Below are 23,885 nucleotides of genomic sequence, written 5' to 3' on the forward strand. Positions count from 1 at the left end.
CCTTGCAGTCTGGAGAGATTTGAGAAATCCATCGCCCCCTTCAGGCTCAAAAGTGGAGAGCATGGGAATGACATTGTTCAGCCAGAGAGTCCCTGGCGGGTGTCTGACGAAGTACTGGAATCACTGAGGATGAAGGTGTGTGTGTGTGTGTGTGTGTGTGTGTGTGTGTGTGTGTGTGTGTGTGTGTGTGTGTGTGTGTCTGTCTGTCTGTCTGTGTTGTTGATTCAAATTCACCTTCAACTAAAGAAACTCTCTCTCTCTCTCTCTCTCTCTCAGTCTGAGAGGAAGGTGCATCTGAATGAGATCATCTGTAGGAATTCCAGACAGGCTGCTTTGGTCATTGTGTGAGTATGGATCACAGCACTCTAACAGTCTGTTTATCAGTACAACTGGGTCACCAGAGATAAGGACAGGGACAACACTCTCCAACCTAAGAAACACACCTTAGAGGAGTGGCATTGTAGGTAGCTATCTTGCGTAATGTACTCTGATATATACAAAAAACAGTGTAACTATACATGTGAAGGGATTGATGAGTGTGATATGACTTTTTGTCATTGTTTTATTGCTTTCTCGTCACACCTGAGAAACAGTTGAAGGAGAGTAAGTGTAGTGTTTTGGAAGTCATAACTATGTCGACCAAAACGTCATCCATGTAAAGATAGAATTACTGTTCTAGTATGACAAGTCAAATGTGAGTTGTTTGGAAGGTGTGTGCGTGTGAGGGGGTGTCATGTCAAGTTATGTGATATGAAGTTGTAAGATGTAAAGTGATTTTTTTGTTTGTGTCTATGTGTGTGTGTGTGTGTGTGTGTGTGTGTGTGTGTGTGTGTGTGTGTGTGTGTGTGTGTGTGTGTGTGCTTCAGGAGTATGCCTGTTCCTCAGAGTGACTGTCCCAGCTCTCTTTATATGGCCTGGCTGGATGCTCTGACCTGCGGCCTTCACTGCCCAGTTGTGCTCATACGAGGCAACCAGCAGAATGTGCTCACCTTCGACTGCCAGTGAAAACCACCACATACACACGTTTGCATCTCTTTGGACCTCACTGCCTGCTAGAACTGATAGATAAGAATTGTAATTAGATCTCAGATCGCCAAAGATAAGCCAAATTATTTATGGAACTAAAGGTGCTACAAAATTAAACATGTAGACAATATTTATGATAAAGTATTTATTTCATCCCAGTTATTATCCCAGTTGAAAAGCACAACAATGTAATACTGCATGCAGTTGCCCTCTTGCCTGATTGTATGAATTTCTTATGGAATGGAGCAGGTAAAGAATAGAAGCAGAAGAGAGTTCATAATATAAAATAAGCAGACTGGTAACATAAATTATTCCACTGCTTGGTTGAATTTCCCATTGTCCTACGTAATTTAGAATGACCATTAACATTATGTTATTTAACACCTATGAAGTAGATATATTTTTTTGGCCGTATGACATTTGTATATTAATTCGCCAAACTCGTTGTGAAGTTTAAATGTCATGTTGCATCCGAGCTGTAAAATACAGTCATTCAGAACATAGCAACATTGTAGCATATGATGGAGGTGGCTTTTAGCTAGATGGAAAGTAAAATACATAAGCAACATGTCTTTGGGAGAACTTAAGTGGAGATTTGATAAGAGTTTGTGGTGACGGCCTGCACATTTGCTATAATCCTTACATTCCTTAATGATGGATTTCACTGAACTCCAGGGGAGGTTCAGAGACTTGATATTTTTTTGGTATCCATCCCCTTATGCTTTTTAATAACCTTTTCTTTGAGTTGTTTAGAGTGTTTGTCTTCATGGTGGAATTATAGCCAGGAATACTGATTGACCAGTGACTGGACCTTTGAGACGCAGGTGTCTTTTATTACTATACTATACACATTCAGTGCACTCAGGAGATCTCCATTTCACTAATTTTTCTAAACTATTAGCACCAATTGGCTGGACCATTGTTGATTTAGGTCAGTCACTTTAAGCAGGGATTTATGCTTATATCACTTATTTTGCATTATATATTTTTAATTAATGAATTAATTACTTTGTAGAAATTTGCTTTCAAACATCATCAAATGATGTTTGACACCATCACTTTGTCTTACAGATGATATAAAAAAATATGTCACGTTGTCACTTTATGTCTTACAAAATTAAGTCATCATTGTGATAATTCATTGTGATGGACAATAATGATTTCTCAGGGTTTGTCTTGATTTTTAAACTGCTCTGTCAGTTTTATTTTGTATTTACAAGTAGAAAAATATGCATACTGTGTAGTATTTAGTAGACCACAGTAGGGGTCAGTGTGATATTTATCTATGTACAAGTGCACTTCCACCTGAATCTGATATGGTCATTCTTTACATATTTTACTGTTGGCTGTAATCCATGGAATGATTTTGCTCCATATGGTGATACATTACTTCTGATTTGTTTAATATTTGCACATAGGTACTGTCTGTCACAGACAAAATCAACAGATATTAAAAAAACTGGTTTGAACTGGTACTGTGTTGCTTTTATTGACTGATATTTTTTAGCCTACACTAATCTAACCTATTAATCTTGTATGTCAACTGCAAAAATATGTGGATTTGGTAATAAACATTTCTACTATAACAGGACATGTATCACTTGTATACAGTGCAACATATAATACAAACAAATAGTGTATACTGTATCCACAGACAATGTACTGAATAAATTAGAAGTGTACATCAGGCTTGTGCAAAATTCCAGAATTGAATTGAAACTGGCTCTTAAATTCCAATTCAATTCTTGAATTTCACTTGCATTTCAATCGAGGTAGCAAACAGGAAGCAGAATTGCAATTCAAATTGTGCACAACCCTGGTGTATGCTGCAATTCGAAAGGGCCGCTCACACCAGCAACGACAACTACATAGATAACTGTAATGATAAGTCCACACTGACCAACAATAAGGAAAATCTCTCCTTGTGTTGATATATATCAGTATATATACTCTTTTGATCCCGTGAGGGAAATTTGGTCTCTGCATTCATCCCAATCCGTGAATTAGTAAAACACACTCAGCACACAGTGAACACACACTAATTCCGGCGCAGTGAGCTGCCTGCAAGCGGCGCTCAAGGAGCAGTGAGGAGTTAGGTGCATTGTTCAAGGGCACTTCAGCCCTGCCTACTGGTCGGGGTTCGAACCGGCAACCCTCCAATTACAAGTTCGAAGCGCTAACCAGTAGGCCACGGGTGCCCCCCATTGATGAATGTAATGGCTAAAATTTGATGGATTCCGATAGGTTGTCATTGGTTGTCGCTCAGAAAGTGATACCAACAAGTCTTCTTCATGTCATTACTGTTGTAGTCAGGCAATTCTGCGCCCTGGGCATAATAGGAATATGTCGCCTCCATGTTCATAGACTGTGCCACTTTCGACTGTGTGCTACCTCGTCTTTCACAGAAGCCCCTTGCTGCAGCGTGCAGATCGAGGCTGGGCTCTATGTGTAGTGGACCTCGATGTTGCTAACTTTTTAGGCTTTCACGTAACATAAACATTATTATTATAGGCTATTATAAATAAAACGGACTACCTATTTAATATGATGCTGTTAGGTTTGCATTTAAATTTGACATTAGGAATAGGGTTGCCAACTTTCTGATATGAAAATAAGGAAGGGGGGGGGGGGCTAGACACTTCAGTACACCGTCATACATTTCAGTTAGTAGATAGGGAGGCGGCAGTATTGATATAGGCTGTGTGTGTGTAGCCTATATTAAAAAAAATGAATTTTGATTTTACAAAACTGTGGGCCCGTTTACTTAGTTGTGTCAAATGAACACACTAAAATGAGTGCATAATATAGTACATTCTATGCACTATCTAGTAAAGTGACATCCTAATTGAGTGAAACTGTCAGGAATGTGCAGGAGGACCCAAGCGCATAACTCTTTTGCAGGCAAAATCATGGAAAACTACACTTTATTAACTAACAAATTTACAAACTACTTAAAGACAGGATAATAGATACGATCCGACAAAGGACAGAGGAACAGGGGGGCAGAAATACACATACTAATTAACAGAAAGACAGAGGACTGGACGAGACCAACAAGACAATAACGGGGAACAGGTGTGAACAGAAAAGGAGGGAAACTGACAAGACAGGAAGTGCAGACCATATAAGGGAATGGGTAGAGACAAAGACACATGACAGCAGACAGGTAAACACATGGCACATGACAGAAAATACACAGAATGGCCACCAGGGTGGCACAAAGTCAACAGTCCTGGGGCCTATTGCACAAAACTAGGATAAGGGATTAAGCCGGGATATCTTGGTTATCCTGGCTCAATTTATCCATGATCCAGTTGCACAAAAGCGGGATAGGGGGCAGCAGGATATGTTATAGTATAAATCACCATGGCGATTTATTCTGTGGAGCTTCCAGGATCTATTTAATCTCATCCCTTATCTCAGTCAGCAGTCACCACAAACGGACACCAATAGTTATTCCACTGCCCACTACACATTGTTATCACATATAACTAGACCCACTGTCATTATTTAAACGTTTGTGATCATTAATTAACTTTTACATATCGCCATTCCTGACCTGTCATGCGACAATGTGACGTCACGGGAGTGCCTAACCATTTTGCGCGTGGTGGTCGCGGCACTAGTTGCAATATTCTCCTAAACAGAGGTGTTGCTGTTTGTTGCTGTTGTGAAAAGGCTATCGCTACCTACTTCACACCGTAGAAGAAGCAATGAAGCCACTCTAGTTGCCATGGTGAATCTGTGATCGGTGGCGGGGTCTATTTGAGGGAGCCGTGAGCGCACACTTATCCAGGATAGGTTTCACCTGGCTTGATGAATCCGTGTCTGCTCATCCTGGCTTGCTCGTTGTGCAACCAATTAAGCCTGTGCGCTCTTGTTTTGGATTCATTGAGCGCAGCTCAGTAACTTATCCCGGATGTCTTAATTCTGCTTTTGTGCAAGAGGCCCCAGGACAGATCCTGACAAAAACAACATTTATTTGGTCAGATGACTGCACATTCTCAAAATACAAAAAAAAATCTTGCAATGACCCCTCCAGGGCTCCGTATTGAATTAATGTAGGCTACTAGCCTACTCATTTCAAAGTCAAAGTCAAAGTCAGCTTTATTGTCAATTTCTTCACATGTTCCAGACATACAAAGAGATCGAAATTACGTTTCTCACTATCCCACGGTGAAGACAAGACATATTTTACCAATTTTAAGTCCACAGACAAACATAACATTCAAGTAAACAAAAAAAGTAAGTAAATAAGTAAATAAGAGGGCACATATAATAATGAAAAAATAAGAGCAGCAAAATTTTGTTGAAATTGTGCATAGACAGTCAATAAAAAACTAGTGCAAAGTCAGGCCAATAAGAGGCTTGGGTAGTTCTGTTTGACCTGAGTAATGAAGAAAGTGGCATAGTGGTGCAATTTTCTATCCAGGGCAAAAAAAATCAAGAATCGTTTTGATGCAAAAAACGTTGTACCCTATATTCTAGGCCTCCTTACCACATAACTTTCAGTGTCCCGCCCATGGACGGTTACCCCCTCCCCCCCCCCAACATTCTAAATCAATTGTATGCACCATATTGCTATGTAGCATAGTAATGTTATACACCATTTCAAAGCTTTGGGAATCCAAAAATGACAACTTTTTTCATGTACAATCTGTATAGTGCTTTACATTCTCAGATGAATCTTATTATGTCTCAATTAAATTTGATCCAAAATGCCCCCCTCCCGTTTTTGGTGCTACCCTGACTTCTGGTTGCAGTGTAGCTAAGTATAAGTATATATACTTTTTTGATCCCATGAGGGAAATTTGGTCTCTGCATTTAACCCAATCGGTGAATTAGTGAAACACAAACAGCACACAGTGAACAGAAGCACACACTAATCCCCGCACAGTGAGCTGCTTGTTTCAACGGGCGGCTTCGGGGAGCAGTGAGGGGTTAGGTGCCTTGCTCAAGGGCACTTCAGCCGCGGCCCACTGGTCGGGGCTCGAACCGGCAACCCTCCAGTTACAAGTCCAGAGTGATAACCAGTGGGCCACGGCTGCCCCCTGCAGCACAACATATTGGGTACTGAAATATTCACTGAAATATTCACAAGAATCCATAGAAATTGAATCTTCATGTTGTGTTATCCAATATTAGTTGTACAGATGTATAGTCTATCTTATACACACTCATTGAACCAACAAAGTAAATGCAAAAATAGAGACATTTTTGTAATCATTCCATATTTAGTGTAGTCATTCCATATCAGAACCCCTGAAGTATAATCCAAATACAAGCATAAAACCTCAAAGTGTTACCTTTCATTTGAGACCAGGATTATGCTTCTACACAAAGGGGTTCATGTGCAGTAAGCATTTGATTGTCAGTATGCATTTTGGATTACAAAAAGTCCTATGGGGAGTATCCATAGGCATTTTACAAAACGCATGGGCATACCTTGGCAAATAATAGTCTAAAGCACTCATATTTTTTTTTTATGTATATTGATCTACTTTTGCACACAACTTCACAAGACCTGGTGCTAGGGCTCAGTTGTGTTTCTAAGGGATATCAAGAGACCTAGAGGGCTGAAATGTGGTCAGTTCAGAGATGCTTGTAATCCGGCAGAAAGAAAAAACTATATTCTAGCCTCTGTAACTCTTTGTGTGTACATCACACATTTATTGTGACTGTTTCCTACGAAAACTAGAGATTCTCAGCTTTCTATAGAGGTCCAACATTTGATGGTAGGCCCCAGAAGAGGTGGGAACAATTCCCTTGTAAATAGGCACAGTGCAATTTCAGGCAAAAACTTTCTTTTTGAGAATTTTTGAGAAATTCTTTTTGAGAATTAAGCTGTTCAAACATATGACTTACCAGGGCCTGCTGTCACAAGGGGGCTTCACCCCCTTAAAAAACAACCCCGCCCCCCTAGTTATTTTATGTACAAAATAATAATTAAACTTATTTCAAAACATTTATGGCCCTATTCAATTTAAAACAACTCTTAGATCCAATGTGACAGTCTCAAATCCATTTGATTTGATGTGTAGGGGAGTTCCAAAATGTGTGGATTCCAGTAAACGTTCGCAGTTACTCACTATAAACAGAGAATGTCTAATAATGGGCTCTAGTATAATATTAATGTTGGCCCATGTTGTCGCATGTTGTAGAAAAACTTGCGAACTAACTTAATGGCAAGTTGCATTGCAAGTTAGCTCTGGGGTAGCAAAAATCAAAGTGTGCCACCTTCATGTACCGGAGATCACAGATCCACTCGAAGGCAGAGGGCAAAAGTGTGTAGAGCAGGGGCGATTCTGGGATCAGATCTTTGATTTTACTAAAATCAGGTTTGCAAAAGTAATAAGGTTTGAGCACTAAACGATTTCACAAAATCACAATGATAACAACTTTATTTCAGTTTTCGTAACAGCCAAAATGAACATGGGTGTGGTTCAGTCTGATTCTATTTCAAATAAATCACACACCTTTCATAAGCCTTGATTCTGAACCTATGCCCTGTGGGTGTGACAAAAGTGCAGCTGGGAGAATATTCGAAATGCATAACTGGAAGCATGTGACATTAACTGATTGGCCCACAGGTTTCATCACTTGTGTTTTCATACTTTATTAGCCTGAGGGGGGAGACAGGGTCCCTAAAACCTTTATAGACTGTAGAAAAGTTAATCAGACAAAGCAAAGTCCCACTGTATGACTTGATACTGTACTATACTGTTCATTTTACATAATTATTCAGATCAACAAATCAAGTCACCTGGATAAACATGATGGCTGAGATTTCCATTAGGAATAGTTTAATCGGAATGACAAAAACTATTGTTAATCAGCAGGGAAAAAAGTCAAGTACATCTATAGAGCAAAGCAAATCTATGGGCAGGTATCACCATGGCAACATCAGTATGACAATGTCTACCAACACTGTTTTTAACATTGTGTCCTCACTGTTTTGTAAACCAGGATGATTGCAATCACCATGTGCAAGTTGTGCTTATCTTTAGGGAAGTTTTTTTGTTCCGTTCCAATGAAGAGGAAGTTGGTGTGTGTCCGATAGATAAAATCCATGGGAACTTTAGAGTTAGGAGACAGTGACGGAGTGGAGGAGCACCGACAGGGATTGGAGTTGGGTTGTGGAAAGCAGGGGGCATAACCACACTATTTTTTTGTGAAATGGAATACAAAGCTGGTGGTTCACAGTAGTTAGCAACCCTGTACTTCAAAGAGCACTAACAGCAATAAGACCTGTAACCTACTGCATTTTAAAAAAAATATTCTGCGTCATATCATCCTATATTTACCAAACATGTCATACAGCGGGGGAAATAAGTATTGGATGCATCAACAATCTTTTCAGTAAGTATACTTCCAGTGAGGCTATTTGAATGTGAATAAAAATGCTCCTTGTTGGTGCCCCCCACCCAATCCCAATCCTCCCCCACCTTTTTTTATGCAGCCCTTGCCACTTAATCTACTAAACCCATCTTCTACTGCACTTTTTACCCCCATTAATGCACAAATAGGCTGACACCAGACATAATTTCACTGCATTTCTTACTTCCAGTAACTATATGCATGTGACAATAAACTTCCTTGTATCCTTGTATCCTTGGAAGGATACTTACTGAAAGAAAAAAATCATACTTATTTCCCCCGCCTTAAACATTTGCATGCTTGATTGGTGTGTGAACGATTGCATCGTCAGATGATGATTTTGTTTGATTCACTAATACACTGGTAGCACAGCTGTCACATGTGCACAGCTTTACCATCGCTGAGAGGTAGAATAGGAAAAATTAGATTTGTGTCTTCAGACTCTTTAGATTGTCACCACTGGTCACAGCTTGTGTAAGACTAAATGTGACATTGACAGCGTCTTGGGAGTCAAACTACAGGCCTAAAACACAAGTCACATGCACACAATACACAAATGTATTTCAAAGTTCATAAGTAGCTGTCATGTCATTTCTACATTTTCTGTTCATTATGTTTCTTCCTACTGTATCTCAATTACTCATGCTCTGTTTTTGAAGCCAATAACCACTCAAAAGCAACAGGTGGAAAAGCTAGATAAGGGTTGTCACAGGACACATTGCATGGTAATTGTGACTCACTAGAGAACTGAGGGTCACTGAGAAAAGAAACTGAATTAATAAATAAATTGTAATTAATACAACAATATATATATTCTCTTTTCAATATGTTGTTGTTAACAATAGCTGAGAAGCTACAGTGTTACTTTTAGAAATGTGTTTCAAGACCTGCTTGAAAAATTGTTTAAAAAACAAATTTACATCTGCCCTACTTCAAAATAAAATAGTCCTAGAGTCACAAGCTTGGCAAGGGAAGCCCTCTGCATATCAAATCTCAAGCCTTGACCCAGAGGCTATAAATAGTCTGTTTATACCATGAGTTTCTGGGTCTGACATATGAGTTTGTTTGTGTGTGTCTTGAGGAGTGTGTGTGTGTGTGTGTGTGTGTGGCAGAGATCTGCGGCAGGCAGAGATCAGTTTGACCGGCAGAAACAAAAAAAAAGGTAAAAGCATCTGATCTATAGAGGAACAATGGAGTTCACTAGACGATACCTTCCCATGGAATGGGAGGAACGCTGGAGGAGAGACAAAGAGAAGAGGAAGAGGGTGATTGAGGAGGGAGGGGAGAAGATAGAAGAGGAGAACAGAAGGCTCCAGTGGATCAAGGCCTACAATGACAACAGAATGGGTGTGAAACACAGTGTGTGGCAAGAATGCACAGGCAAATACCGCATCCCAGAGGACAAAGCTGCAGGGATCAAGGATAGGACAGGCTGTGGAGGAATTAAACAGATATACCACAGTGCCACCTACACAAAGCAAGTGTTTCAGACTCTGGAGAACTTCAGGCACTGCTCGCTGCTTACTGACCTGACTCTAAGCACACAGGATGGGCAGAGTCTCCGTGTCCACTCCCCTGTCGTAGCTGCGGTGAGCTTCCTGGTCCAGCAGAAACTGAAGGAGCAAGTTGGAGACTCTAGCAGGGAGATCCAGGTCCACTTAGGCCCTGAGGTGACCCGTCTGGGCCTTGATGCAGTGTTGGAATTCGCCTACACAGGAGCCTTAACGTCTCTTAGCAGAGACATGGCTACTCGGGTCCAGATTGCGTCTCATGCACTGGGGGTGCCGAGAGTTCTGGACCTTATTGAAGAGGAAGAAAGGGAAGAACAAAAGGACCATGGAGATAAGGAAGGAGAGGAGAAGAAGAAGAGAATGTCTGCTTCAGAACAGCTGGACATTAGTCTACAGGCCATCAAACAGCTGTGGACTGAGAATGTGGGCTGTGATATTGTGCTGCAGGCTGAGGAGAAAGAATTCACGGGTATGGCGACTCAAATGCTCACCTAAAAATGTTTCTTTATAATTACAGAAAAAAAGAAATGGACATGATGTAAACAAAACCATAGCAACACGTTTATATTATAAAATGGTGTTTATCATCAAAATCATTGACCTTTGGTGATTTAACGAAGTGATGATAATTATGATTTCTTAAATGGCATTTAAATTATATTAATTTCTTAAATGACACACAAATCAACAGGAAAAAATCAGACAAAAGTCTCATGAAGGTTGAGGGATGATATATATGTGCCTATTATAGCTTTAGCCAGCCTTTTTCTGATATTCCATCCTCTTAACTATCCTCTCTCCACTCCCTATAGCCCATCGTGTGATTCTGGCGGCCAGCAGTGACTACTTCCGGGGCATGTTTGCAAGTGGCATGCGGGAGTCTCAGGAGCGCTCTGTCTCTTTGCTGTGCCTTGGTGATGAGGAGCTGGAGGCCTTCCTGCACTGCTCCTACAGTGGGACTTTGGAGCTCACCTGGGACTGCATTTTTGATCTGGTCTGCTCGGCCCTCCAGTTCCAGATCCAGCCCGCCCTCACTCTGTGTCTTGACTTCCTCGAGCGGGAAATCAATGCTGATTCGTGTCTTGACGTGGCGTCGTTTGCTGAAGCCTACGGCATGGGAGACTTACTTGAACTAGCCGACGACTATATTCTTAGACACTTTCTGGAGGTGTCGACCGTGCCCAAGTTCCAAGACCTTTCCGCAGAGAAGCTTCTGGAATACCTGCGCTGTGATGGCCTGTGCGCTCCCTCTGAGTTGACGGTGTTCCGGGCGGTTGTGTCCTGGCTGGAGGCCGACCTCGCCGAGAGGCTTCCTCAGGCCCCGAAGCTGATGACGGGCGTGCGCTTCCCTCTCATGACCTTCAGGGAGTTCCGAGAGGTGCGGGACATCAACCTGAGCATGGAGTGCAGCACGGAGGGCGAGGTCGAGCTCTACAGGACGGCGTTTAAGGACTTTGGCTTCGGGATCTCCACCTTGGACGATTGCTTCCGGGTGCGCCGTCCCAAGGACACGCTGGTGCTGATTGGTGGGGACCAGCTCGATCAGGACATGGGCATGCGGATTCCCAGCAGGCAGCTGTGGTTCGCCAACGCCTTGCGGAACAGAATTGGCCTCGTAAAGGACATCGAGTGGAGGATGCTAGGGGAGATTCCTGAGCAGCCCCACTTTCGACACGGAGCAGCTGTACTCGCGGGAAAGCTCTACGTCATTGGTGGGTGTCATTTTTATGCAAAGAATGACACCATGAAATCAGGATTCTGGTGAGAGCCAAATCTTCTTCCAGATCCTGTCTTTATGATATCTTGTATGTAATGTAATGTAATGTAATGTAATGTAATAATCTTTGTGTTTTCTAGATTTCAGTAGTTTATCTGTCCTCCTAGACATATTCTATAGTATTTTAAAATATATAAGTTGCTGATCAATAATGTGAAATACATGTGCGTAAGCATTTCCTCAAATTAAAAAAAAAAACTCTGTTGACCCCCATTTTCTTCCCTTGCAGCTATGACCCACTGCAGAACACATGGCAAAAGATAGCAGATATGCATGAGCCGAGGAGCAATTTCACAGCAGTGGTCAGAGAGAACCGCCTCTACGCTATTGGAGGAGACAAAGACATCAACACAAACCTGGACAGTGTGGAGGTCTACTGTCCAGACAGTAATTCCTGGAGGTAAAGTCATCAGGTTTAACTCAGGCAGATAAAGAGCTGTACTGTGCATACACCACTGCCTCAACAGATGTGCTTGCGCCGTCAATGCATACTACTGGAGCAATAGACACTGGAATCACCCAGTTAGCCAGCAAGCTAAGAGTCACTTAACTGCATAAATGTATGCATGTACGTTATATGGATATATTTAATATGCATATATGTACAGTACATATATGAATATATGTTGCTCTGTTTGTGCATTCATCTGGACATGTGATTCTGTCCATCTGTCATAGCCAAAGTTGGAGGTTTGGTTCTAGTGTTAAACTGTATTCTTATATAACAGATTTCTCTATGAAAACAAAGATCAGTTTCAGGCAGGTTAATTGACAAAAAAAAGGCAAATTTCCCTACATTCCCAGTAGAACGCCATGATACAAACCTGCAGTGATTGCATTACGTTTGTAATGAAATGCACACATGAAAATGTTAAAGCATTTTATCAGGTCACACAAGCACAGCACAACGTAACACGCCCAACACCCCACAGTCTGGACAAGCAAACTGAATGCATTTCTCTGATGCGTTTTCTGTAGTTTTGCCCGACCTCTTGACCAGGCTCTCAGTGGCCATGCAGCTGTCGTGTGGGAGGGCGAGATCTTCATCTCAGGAGGCCTGAACTGCGACTACAAGTGCTTGGTGTCCATGTGCCTTTACCACCCAGAGAAGGGCACACTCTACCTGTCCGACATGGCCCACGACCGTGCCCTGCACTGCATGGAGTGCCTGGGTGGCCGTTTCTACATAGCCGGGGAGTGTGCAACTTCCGGAAGTTCTACGCCAACCACCTGTCGTGCGAGGTGTACGACCCCTCCGCAGACTCCTGGTGCACCATTGCGCCCCTGCCCATCCCCCACGTTGGTGCAGCGTCGGCCATTTTGGAGGAAAGGCTCTACATCCTGGGCGGGTACTGCCAGGAGGACTACAGTGATTCCAGATTGGTGCACCGGTACGACCTGACCACCGCACGCTGGCTGAACGTGGGCATAATGCCTGGCCCCAACACAGACATACGAGCCTGCGTGTTCCGCTTACCCACCGAACTGCGAAAATGAGAAGGTCAGGCCATGAGAAGATTTTGTTTAGCCTACTTTATGGCATATCGTCACTTAAAAGAAACACAATGTAGAAATTCCCTGTTTTATCAATTTTCAGGTACCCATTTAGCACTGAGGGGATACCCAAATTGTGTAAAATGGACTAAAAGGATCACGCTCCTACTGCAACATTACATGTGCAATACCAGCCAAGTCAGTGTAGCATCAAAATGAGCCGTTATTTGAAAGTAAAATACCTACATTGTGTTGCTTTAGAGAATGTTGTGGGTTTTAAAGCTGACTAGAGATTTAATACATGACTAAATAAAACATTTTTTTAAGAACAGATGTGGATGCCACGTTGTTGCTAGATAATAAAGTCATGATGTAAAATGACCCAATTCACATGTAAGGCATATAGGGAAGTTTGTAACACGCTACGCTTTCATGATTGTTCTCATTTAATTCAAGCAACTGATTTTAAAAAAAAATCCAGTTCAATTTATTTTTTGTTATTTGTGATATGTGAGTGTGAATGTGAAATGTAACTTGCTTGATGACAGGATACTTTTTGTATGCATATGAAATGCTGACTTTCTCAATTAGATGTGTATTTCTGGTTAAAGTCACACTTTACAGTTTTCATAGAGATTGGAATATTTTAGATACAGTATGTCGAAGATGACATAGTAACTAAATTATAAATACAAATGATAAATAAACAAACAGTCATGTTTTACATGTCTCCATGTATTCTGTATAAACAATACAGTATATACTTCTTAGAAAACAATATAAGCAATTCTGGATACTCCTGACCTATATACCTTGACTTTTGATATTAGCAAATGAACTAGTCACTGAGTAACTATGCAATCTCGGACTTTCCCAAATGTCCGTAAAATGAGATAAAATACTTTTATCAACAACCCTTCTAGATACCATAAGACTAGCTACTGAGTAACTACATCCTGCTATATAACTCAGACTCATCTAGGGCTACACAAGAGACACATTTCAAGATGGAGAGGGCAGCTGCAATGTTAGGTCTGATCATGGCACTGATGTCCGAGTGCAGTGGCCAGTGTTTGGACTCGTCCACTGTTAACATCTACACGGAGCTGAAGGAGCTCAGGCTGATGGTGGGGGAGCTCACAGGGAGGCTAGACGCCACACAGAAGGAGCTGGAACAAGAGAGAGCAGGTAGACCCGTGTTTGAATGCAGATTGGACTGAATGCTCATTGTCGTGTGTGTGTGTGTGTGTGAGTGTGTGAGTGAGGGAGAGAGAGAGAGAGTATGTGTGTGTCTGTGATTGTGTGTGTGTGTGTGTGTGTGTGTGTGTGTGTGTGAGAGAGAGAGAGAGAGAGAGAGAGAGAGAGAGTATGTGTGTGACTGTGATTGTGTGTGTGTGTATAATGTATAACTGTGATTGTGTGTGTGTGTGTGTGTGTGAATGTGTAAGTGTGTGTGTATTTGTGTGTGTGTGTGAGAGAGAGAGAGAGAGAGAGAGAGAGAGAGAGAGAGAGAGAGAGAGAGAATGCAAAGTGTTTTTGCTCTGAGTTAAAGGTGTTTGTTTTACTGTTTAATCTTGCAGCCAAAAGAGTGGCTTTCACCGCATCAATGTTGAGTTCAGAGGACAGAAATCATGGTCCCTTTGATCGTGAGACCAATCTCATCTTTGAAAAAGTCATCACAAATGTCGGCAATGCTTATAATGCCAACACAGGTAATGTGTTCAGATTTGAGATGTGATATCTTTATTCCCCCAATTTCCATGAAAAGTCCTACTAGATGAATCTAAATCTAATTACTAATAGCACATTCTTTCTCATTTTACATAGGTGTTTTCACTGCACCAGTGAAAGGGTTGTACTACTTCCGATACTCTGGGCGTGCCACTTCAAGTAAAGATATGGGGTTGAGCATCTTTAAGGGAAGCTCACGTATTGTGTCCTCATACGACCACCATTCTGGTGACACAAATGACAGCATATCCAATGGTGTTGCTCTGGAGCTGGACGTCGCCGATGTGGTCTACATGCGCCTCTGGATCAACTCGTGGATCTTTGTTGACAGACGCTATAACTACTGCACGTTCAGCGGGTTTTTGGTCTCCCCTATGTGAACCTCTTTGCCTCTGCTGAATATAGTGTACGATACATGACAGTTTGGTTCTGAATCACAGTTTTGAAACATCATGCAAGGGACACATCAACAGTGCTCAGAATAACGAATCAAGGACAAAGACATGCACTAATTGTTATTAGTTTCTTTAAGAGTTTTTATTTTTTATTTTTTTACAGAAATTAAGCATTTGCAGTCACAGCCTAGTCACAAATGTTAATGAAGAGGATGTTATTTTATAGGTGCTACTAGCTTAAGTTAGCACAAACAGTTGATTTGTATGGGATGATTCTAAATCATGTATGAAAAAAGGTTGTTTTTCTTGGTCTCATGCATATTGCTGGTATGCATTGTTGCTATCCAGACTGATGCTATACTGCATGACCTGTATATAGCATCGTCTTGGGATGTGCTGGTGTGCGTAATGGCTTGTAAAATTTGAGCATGGTTAAACTTGTTTCAGAAAGTAGATTATTATGCAACACATAATTATATAAACGATGTACTGACCTTCAAAATTGTCATAACAAACTTTTCCATTGGCAATAAAGCAATGCGATTTGATCTGACTTTTTTTTTAAAAGGACAGTAATTTAAGTCACACGTTGACTGTTTACCTAGCTTTGCTTTAAATGGCAACCATTGCACTGAATTTTCCCTGGTTGGGTTTTGGACAGAAGAATAATTAATTTGCTCATTTGACCTTTGCTTTTGCTTCCACGTTAATTAAAGAATTTAAATGAATCCAAATCCCACATATTGTGAAAGTGCAAAAGCCTGAGATGCCAATGCCAATGCCTACATGAGATAAATGCTGTGTAATGCTATTGACATTTTGTCCCGACTCCTGCGGGGAAATCTGACTCATTTGTGCTGGAAAATCCAAACTGTCACACAGAGGAGGATTTTTTTACACTGTTCAACTGTATAGAGAACATGTCTCTCCTCTCCTGAAGTTAGAGTTGAGTTTTTTTTTTATAATGTTGCAATTATCTTAAATGTATTACATTTAAAGACTTTTTGGGAGGATTACTTTAAAATGATCTAAGTCTGAGTGGACTTATATTATGCAATTACAATGCAGGGAAGTTGGCAGTACCATCCCAAAGACACATAGTACATCTGCCCGTGTACAAGTGCCAATCTGTCAGCGGTTTGACATTTAACTGCTAGCCAACAACACTATTACCGCTAACTCAAAACATTCTTTCTGCACTTCATGCATAAACCTGTCCATAATGACCAGAACAGAGTTTGCCTCTTAATAGCAGCACCTCGGGGGAAACAAAAATAAATGCATCTTTGCTTTACACCGTCTGCAACAGTGCACAATTTAGTTTTATTGTGACAAAACATCTTCATATAGGTATTTGGTGACCAGTATGAAAACAGTGACAGTGTCCAGAGATAAAAGAAGGACATTCCTTGTGTATGCCATTGGGAGGGTGGGTGGGTGGGAGAGGCGGTGGGGATATGGAACCTGTCAAAACATCTTCAGTCGTTGTGACGTACACATTCTTCCCGGAATCTACCAACATGCACCTGTCTTGACGTGCCGGTTGCCCAAAACGACCCACCACCTCCCACTCACCTGACGCCCATTCACCAACCAGCCACCCCCCACCCCCAAAAGCACCTCTGGCTTTCCCAGCTGTGCTTAAAAAGCGGCCTGCACAAGGCCTTTCCCCAGAACGAACCGCGGGGGCGCAATGGCACACACTACCCTCCTCCTTTTCGCCGTCCTGGGATGCCTGAGTGTGGGGCTGGGGTCCAAACAGAGAGGGGACTTCAGCGTGACTGACATGGACATGGACACTGCTAAAGACGGGGACATCAAAGCTCTGGAGGCGAGGCTGAACGCCACAGAGAAGGAGCTGGAGAAAGTCAAATCTGATGTGCAGCTCCTGGAGAAGGAGAACCAAGGTGATGTTTGATATGGGAATGGAATAACTCTATTAAAAACTCTATTCTTATTGGCTGGTGGGGTGGCTATTAATTCTGAATAAGGGGACACCTATGAAGTAGATCTGGTAAAAAAGTTTATTCACCGTTTCATATCAATGCTTATGAATGGTAACTATAACAACCATAGTAGAGCGACGGTTTAGCCTGGAAGCAGTACAGGCTTTGCAACAATGGAATCAACTGTAAACAAGCTAACTGTCCTATCGCTGTACAGTATAGGGCCAAAGAAAGTTGTACAACAAACTGAACAAGGCTTCTTTTTAAACGAAACCGCTTGTTTCCTTTGTGTGTTATAAAGGCATGACTATTGCCTATAGTGGTAACCGGTTGATAAGCGGGATTAGGGCCTTCGAGGTGTCCTGTTATACGGAATTAATGGATTTGGGCGCTTTGCGTTGGGGAGTTCTTTGCCCTTTCAACCTCGTCCATTAATTCTGTATTACAGGACACCTCGGTGGCTGTATAAAAAATAGGTTAATACATCAGAACACCTGATTGTCCATTAATGTCATATAAAATGGAAATGTGTATTTTGGTCATCTGGCAACACATGGGCTATGAGGTGTAAAGAAGATTTACATTTATTTAGAAAAATATTTTTTTTATTATTTTTTATTATTTATATTTCATGGTGATTTCACACTTGACCTTACATATCAGGTTATTACTCATAGTACAGAATGTAAATGCCTTGAAATATAACAAAACATGAGAAGATATTCTGTCAGAGAATAAATAGCTCACATAACATTGCTCAAAATAGTTACACATTATTGGCTCACTGGTAAAATGTATATATGCAAGTTATACTTGATGTAATATTTAAAATGCAATCACATTGTATTACACTACCTCTAAAATGTGAGGTGAATGATACACAAATGTCATCAAACTGAGTAAAGTTGCATTATTAAATAAACAAACACATTCAATCTATAGATATAATGGCGAAGCTGAATGACACAGTGGAAGAGCTTGAAAAAATAAAGAAACAAAATGGATCAACAACTACAGGTAAATGATATATGTTGTTTTGACACTAATTAGCATGAATGTGACTTAAACATACTGTACATATTTGTATATTATACTGTATTATAATAAATGTTTGTATTTGAATGACAGGGGGACCAAAAGTGGCTTTCTCTGCATCCCTTGCTGCCTCTGGTGAGATTTATTTGAAACAGAGTGATGCTTCCCCAAATCTGGTTTACAAGCGGATCTTCACTAACACTGGAGATGCCTATGACTCCAAGACAGGTAATGTGTTTTGTGAAATCCTTTCTCCCTACTTCACAGGACATGTCCTAAGTACTTTTGTACTAATTGGCAATTGACGCCAAGGGGTTAATACCAATAGTTATATTGTGTTGTTTTAGGATGTAATACATTGATGAGATGAATATTTATATGTAAGCTACCTTCTTCTTTCACAGGTACCTTCACTGCTCCTGTGAAGGGAATCTACTTCTTTAGCTTCAGCACATTTGGCTACAACGACTTCCTGAGTGGAGCCATTCTCACCAAGAACGGTCATTACATGGTCTCTTCCTATGACCCTCCATCCACTGGTGATAGGGGCGACACTGGAGGAAACTCGGCCATCCTCCAGCTGGAGAAAGGAGAGCGAGTCTCCATGAGACTCTGGGAGACGTCCCAAGTATTTGACAACCTCAATGGCCACACTACATTCAGCGGCTTTCTACTTTTCCCGTTGTAGATGGATTCAACAATCAACTTTTTTTTTTCAGCATTTTCTAGCATAACATTATGCACCCAGTAGGCCTGGTAAACCAAGTGCGATGGATCCAAAGAGTATGAATATACCAGCTCCTAGTGATTCCAAACCAAACTGAAATAAATGTATGCTGTACTATTCTACCCAATTATCCTTAAACAACATTCAATTTAATAAGGATACTTGTTGCACTCCATGTTTGTACCCTGTCTTAAGAGTCACAAAGACTAAATAAAAGGCAAAAACATTTGCCAATATCTGACAAACTTAGTGGGTTATATTAGGTCACAGGTACTGTTAATGCATACTTTTACACATTTAACTGTGTCTGATGTTATACTTAGCATATATTTGGTCATATCATATATTTTTCTCACTATTGTTATTTTGGGTTCAGTTTGTATTCATTTGTCTTTTAGAAACTATGTAGAAATGATAGAGGAAAGTGTCTCTTAAAAGTGAAATGACAGACACTGACTGCTGCAAAGTGCTCACACAGCATCTGTAAAAAAAGGAAAAAGAAATAAATTGACTACTCCTTTGTCAACATCCATAATGTAAGCAATATGCAAAAACACAACACAACAACAACAAACTCCAACAACAAACCCAGCATGAATATTATAGAAAGTGAAATAACACAAACATTGTTGCATTGATTATAAAAGATGTTACCAAAGAGAGTTGAAGCATCTGAAGTAGGTGTCAAGAGTTAAGGGTTCAGGTGCGGTGAGCATGCTGACGGGCCTGAAAGAGTTCACTACCTGATAATCAGTTGACAAACAAAAAACAACTTTTTTTCAATCCAAGGTACGGTGCTCACGGTTCTGCAAAAAGGTGAGGCACTGAGGCCGCATAAGCAGCGTGCAAAACACTTAATGCCAATAGGAAACAACATAAAAAACACTCACCTCACTGCAAAAACCGAGTCCTGTCTGATCGCGGCCTAAAGATGTTTCTTCCAGAATAGCAAGACTACAGCAGGCTTTTCAGGCAGTTTTTAGGTAGTGGCAAAACTCAATCAGGAAGTGCATGAGATTATTAAGGATCTTAAGGAAGCTCATTCTACACCTGGTTAATGCCACGGTACCATGGCAGGCAGGGAACGCAGAGGGGAATAAGGTGCCGAGTTATATGGAAATACTGAACGCAGTGACATGGAAGGTGAGTTGAATTATGTTTAGTGTGTGTGTGTGTGTGTGTGTGTGTGTGTGTGTGTGTGTGTGTTTCCAGTGTTTTATTGAAGTTACAAAACTTCAGCGGCAATATAGGTAGTGGGAAGCTACGTCAAGGCGGGGATGTTGAAATGGGCCAGACCTCTCCAGTGAAGTGAAATTGAGTAAACCAATCACATGCAACCAGTGTTCATTTCTGATCTACCTACCTATCTTTGATTAATTAACTTCGGCCTGAGTCTGCCCACTTTGTGTGTCAGGCCACAGTGTGCATAGCAAAATACACTGTCAAACTCACACCCAATGTGTTGCTTCTTTTATATTGGTGTGTTTTGTTTGTTTGTTACTATCATACTTAAACTATTTTTTGTCTTCAAATTCACTCAATGATATTCAAAAGCACTCTAGCTTGTGACAGCATGCCACACTATGTAAGACACCTAGAAGTGACAAGATCGCAAGAAACAGATCTGTGTTAAAATCATGTTAGCCGATGTAGTTTAGGGTTTATTACTACTGTGATCCCCCTGCAGTTGCTAGTATGTATTTTACACAACAGTCATAAATGCCCCTCTTGGCTAACACCCTTCCTCCTGGACACAATACATTTGAATTTTTTTACAAAATAGCAAAGATGTCAGAACTAGTTCACATAGATGTCAGAACTAGTGGTTGATAGGTTAAGATAAGTAGGGCAGCCGTGGCCCACTGGTTAGTCAAGTCAAGTCAAGTCGGCTTTTATTGTCAATTTCTTTACATGCACTGGTCATACAAAGAATTGAAATTTCGTTTCTTACTTTCCCATGCAGACATAGACATACTTTAAATACAGACATAGACATACTATAGACATAGCCATAGACAATAAACATTAAATTAAAGTGCAAGACTGAAATATAGAACATGTATGTATCAAAATAGAAATATAGGACATATATATAAAAAAAAAAACAGAGGTAGTTGTGTTATATATTTATATAGTCTTAACAGTTACATGAAGTTTAAACTTGTGCTTGTGTGACCTGTATATTTACATTGACATTGACATTGATATGCAGTATAAATAAAAAATGATATGTTAGCACTCTGGACTTGTAACCGGAGGGTTGCCGGTTCGAGCCCTGACCAGTGGGCCGCGGCTGAAGTGCCCTTGAGCAAGGCACCTAACTCCTCACTGCTCCCCGAGCGCCGCCGTTGTAGCAGGCAGCTCACTGCGCCGGGATTAGTGTGTGCTTCACCTCACTGTGTGTTCACTGTGTGTTGTTTGTGTTTCACTAATTCACCGATTGGGTTAAATGCAGAGACCAAATTTCCCTCACGGGATCAAAAAAGTATATTTACTTATACTTATATCAGATGATTATCTAACACTTCCTTTCATGATAAGGTAATGTTGAAAACCTTGAGGTTGTAAAGATTGGAATACATTCTGACGGCTCACTTCTCCTTCCTATCCCTCACCTAAGTGTTGTGAGATACGTGTCAATGAGACTGGCTTCCTCAAATTCATGCTTGTCATTCTAGCTGTTCTTTGCATCTCTTTGGGTGCATTTCTGGTGACAATACATGTATACAGTGAGTGTGTATTTGTTGTATAACACACAATGTATGTATACTGTATATATGATGTGAAATTATTCAAATGGTATTGCTCAATGTTATGAAAATTAATTAGTCAACTACCATATGTTTAAGTTCAGAAATAATAATGAAACTAGATGCTGTGCATCAAACATGACACACTCAGTCAGGCAATAAAATATGACCAAAACAAAGTCATTTCTATAAAGGGAGGCTATTGGTAACACAAGTAATATGTTTGATAGTACACCCAAAACAGCCCCCCCAAAATTAAGGTCCTTTAGCACTATTACTCAATCTGAGCTTGGTAAAATTATAACTCAAACCGGCTCTTCAACATGTGTTTTAGATCCAATCCCTACTACATTCCTCAAAAAGTATATGAAGGCTTAGCTCCCTTTTTCTCAAGGTAATAAATACCTCTCATTAGAAACAGGTATATTTCAGTCCTGTACATCCGTTCTGATAATGCTCTAAACTGGTTTCAAACCTACATTACTGGCAGAATTTTTTTATATCAGTCTAGGAGATCATGTATCTGAAAACATGACTTGCCTTTTGGTGTGGCCCAGGGGAGCTGCCTTGGTCCCCTGCTATTTTCTCTATATATGCTCCCAAAATAAATCACACTTCAATTTGTCACCATATTTTACTCCATCCCCCACTCTTGAAACTTTTTGTGTATGCTTGTTTGGCATGCCTGAGTGTGTGTGTTGGCTGGCTGCACAGAAAGTAGCCTACTGGTGCTGAAAAGGTGAATAGATTGTAGAATAGCCAAAGAAGATGTAGCATTGTAATAAAACCTTTAAAATCTCTAAACAATCACAAGTAGGGCAGTTCATCACAGTTCATCCATTGCAACTGGATTGATGAAAGGTCATTTACACCTGTAGGCTACATTGTATTTGGGAAAAACAAAAAGTATCAGCATAATGTTATTTATTTATTTATTTATTAAAAACATCTCTGTCAGTTCCATGCCGTTTTCAACAGCTATCAAAAACAAAGGTCATTTTTGGATGGATGGATTTTTTGTGAATGTTTCTTCTTCTACATAACATTTTAGTCATCTTTAGTTCATGTAATACTTTATTGTCAATGCACAAATTAAGTAACAGTAGTCTGAAACGTTATTGTTAATGCACAAATTAAGTAACAGTAGTCTGAAACGAAATGCTGTTTTACATCTAACCAGTGGTGCAAATAACTGACATGTCCAAATGGGCCTTGATGAAATGCGTCGCTAGACTGTTCATACACATTTTAACGGGCCAAAATATAGGCTGATTCATGTTCCCTTGCATTGTGTAACTGAGGTCCATGGCTAGTCTGGCTTTCACCAGACCAAGCTCAATCTTTTAAGAAATCAAAAAATAAATAGCGGGCAGATCAGGCTGGGTTCACCCAGTCTAGTCCATAGGCATCCGATATTGTTTAATTTTCCGATTGAGATATCCACGCTCTGGCTATTCTAAATGCAAAAATGCATCAGGGAGTTATGACAAAACTGTAACTAACAAACTAGATCCTAATAGAAAGCTGTTAGCTTCCCTAAGCTACAGGTAGGCTTATAAGGTAGGCCTATTTACAACATAAATTGTCAATAGGCTATGCTGGCGACACAAATAAAATCTCCTTTGAAACCAATGGCTACGCCTTACAGTATCAAGCGGACTTAAACTGCCATATCATTGGCGAAAAGTTGTAATAAAATTCACGCACCTCCAGTCAAGGAAAGCGCAAATGAAGTAACCACTTCTAAATGGGACCCACTACACAGTAGCTTAAGGTGTGTTGCTAAAGCAGCCATAATGAAATGAAGGTGTCATTGTTTGGATACTTCACACACGTGCTTTTTAATTTCACAGACTACAACTACCAAGCTGGAATCAAAGCACATCGATTCCCTCTCACACCCTGCCGCACTTAAAACAAATAAACAGGCGTCTCAGTCAATGCGATGTACTGTATAGGCAAAACTGTATCAGACCGGTGTAACGTTGGTAAATCTTCCATTGCACAGAATGATTTTGTAGCACGTGCAACCAGGGCTTGAAAACGAAATTATTTTTCAAACGTTCCGTGCCGAACGGTTCACGTAGGCCTATGTTTAACGTTTTCGTTCTTGCAT

The 23,885-nt window shown here is 40.7% G+C and overlaps 3 protein-coding genes across 5 annotated transcripts in view; 2 read left to right on the forward strand and 1 right to left on the reverse strand.

The window, feature by feature from the left end:
* Positions 1-1,482, forward strand: part of LOC125289216 (solute carrier family 12 member 3-like) — a 43,255-nt gene extending 41,773 nt beyond the window's left edge. For 2 of the 3 annotated variants that reach the window (XM_048235943.1, XM_048235944.1), the window contains exons 25-27: positions 9-135; positions 277-344; positions 867-1,482. In XM_048235943.1, the coding sequence (XP_048091900.1) occupies positions 9-135; positions 277-344; positions 867-1,005 (334 nt within the window). In that variant the 3' untranslated portion in view covers positions 1,006-1,482. The remainder of the gene's footprint in view (positions 1-8; positions 136-276; positions 345-866) is intronic. The other variant, XM_048235945.1, reaches the window with a different exon arrangement.
* Positions 1-23,885, reverse strand: part of LOC125289084 (basement membrane-specific heparan sulfate proteoglycan core protein-like) — a 947,802-nt gene that overhangs the window by 732,313 nt on the left and 191,604 nt on the right. The gene's annotated exons all lie outside the window — the stretch shown is intronic.
* On the forward strand, positions 9,478-13,907 carry si:ch211-63p21.8 (kelch-like protein 33). Its single transcript, XM_048235953.1, is given in 5 exon segments — positions 9,478-10,383; positions 10,727-11,675; positions 11,921-12,091; positions 12,670-12,883; positions 12,886-13,907. Coding segments are annotated over 5 exon segments (2,427 nt in total). The 5' UTR covers positions 9,478-9,593; the 3' UTR covers positions 13,189-13,907.

Source organism: Alosa alosa, chromosome 24 (genome assembly GCF_017589495.1).
Source record: "Alosa alosa isolate M-15738 ecotype Scorff River chromosome 24, AALO_Geno_1.1, whole genome shotgun sequence".
Classification (NCBI taxonomy): Eukaryota; Metazoa; Chordata; class Actinopteri; order Clupeiformes; family Clupeidae; genus Alosa; species Alosa alosa.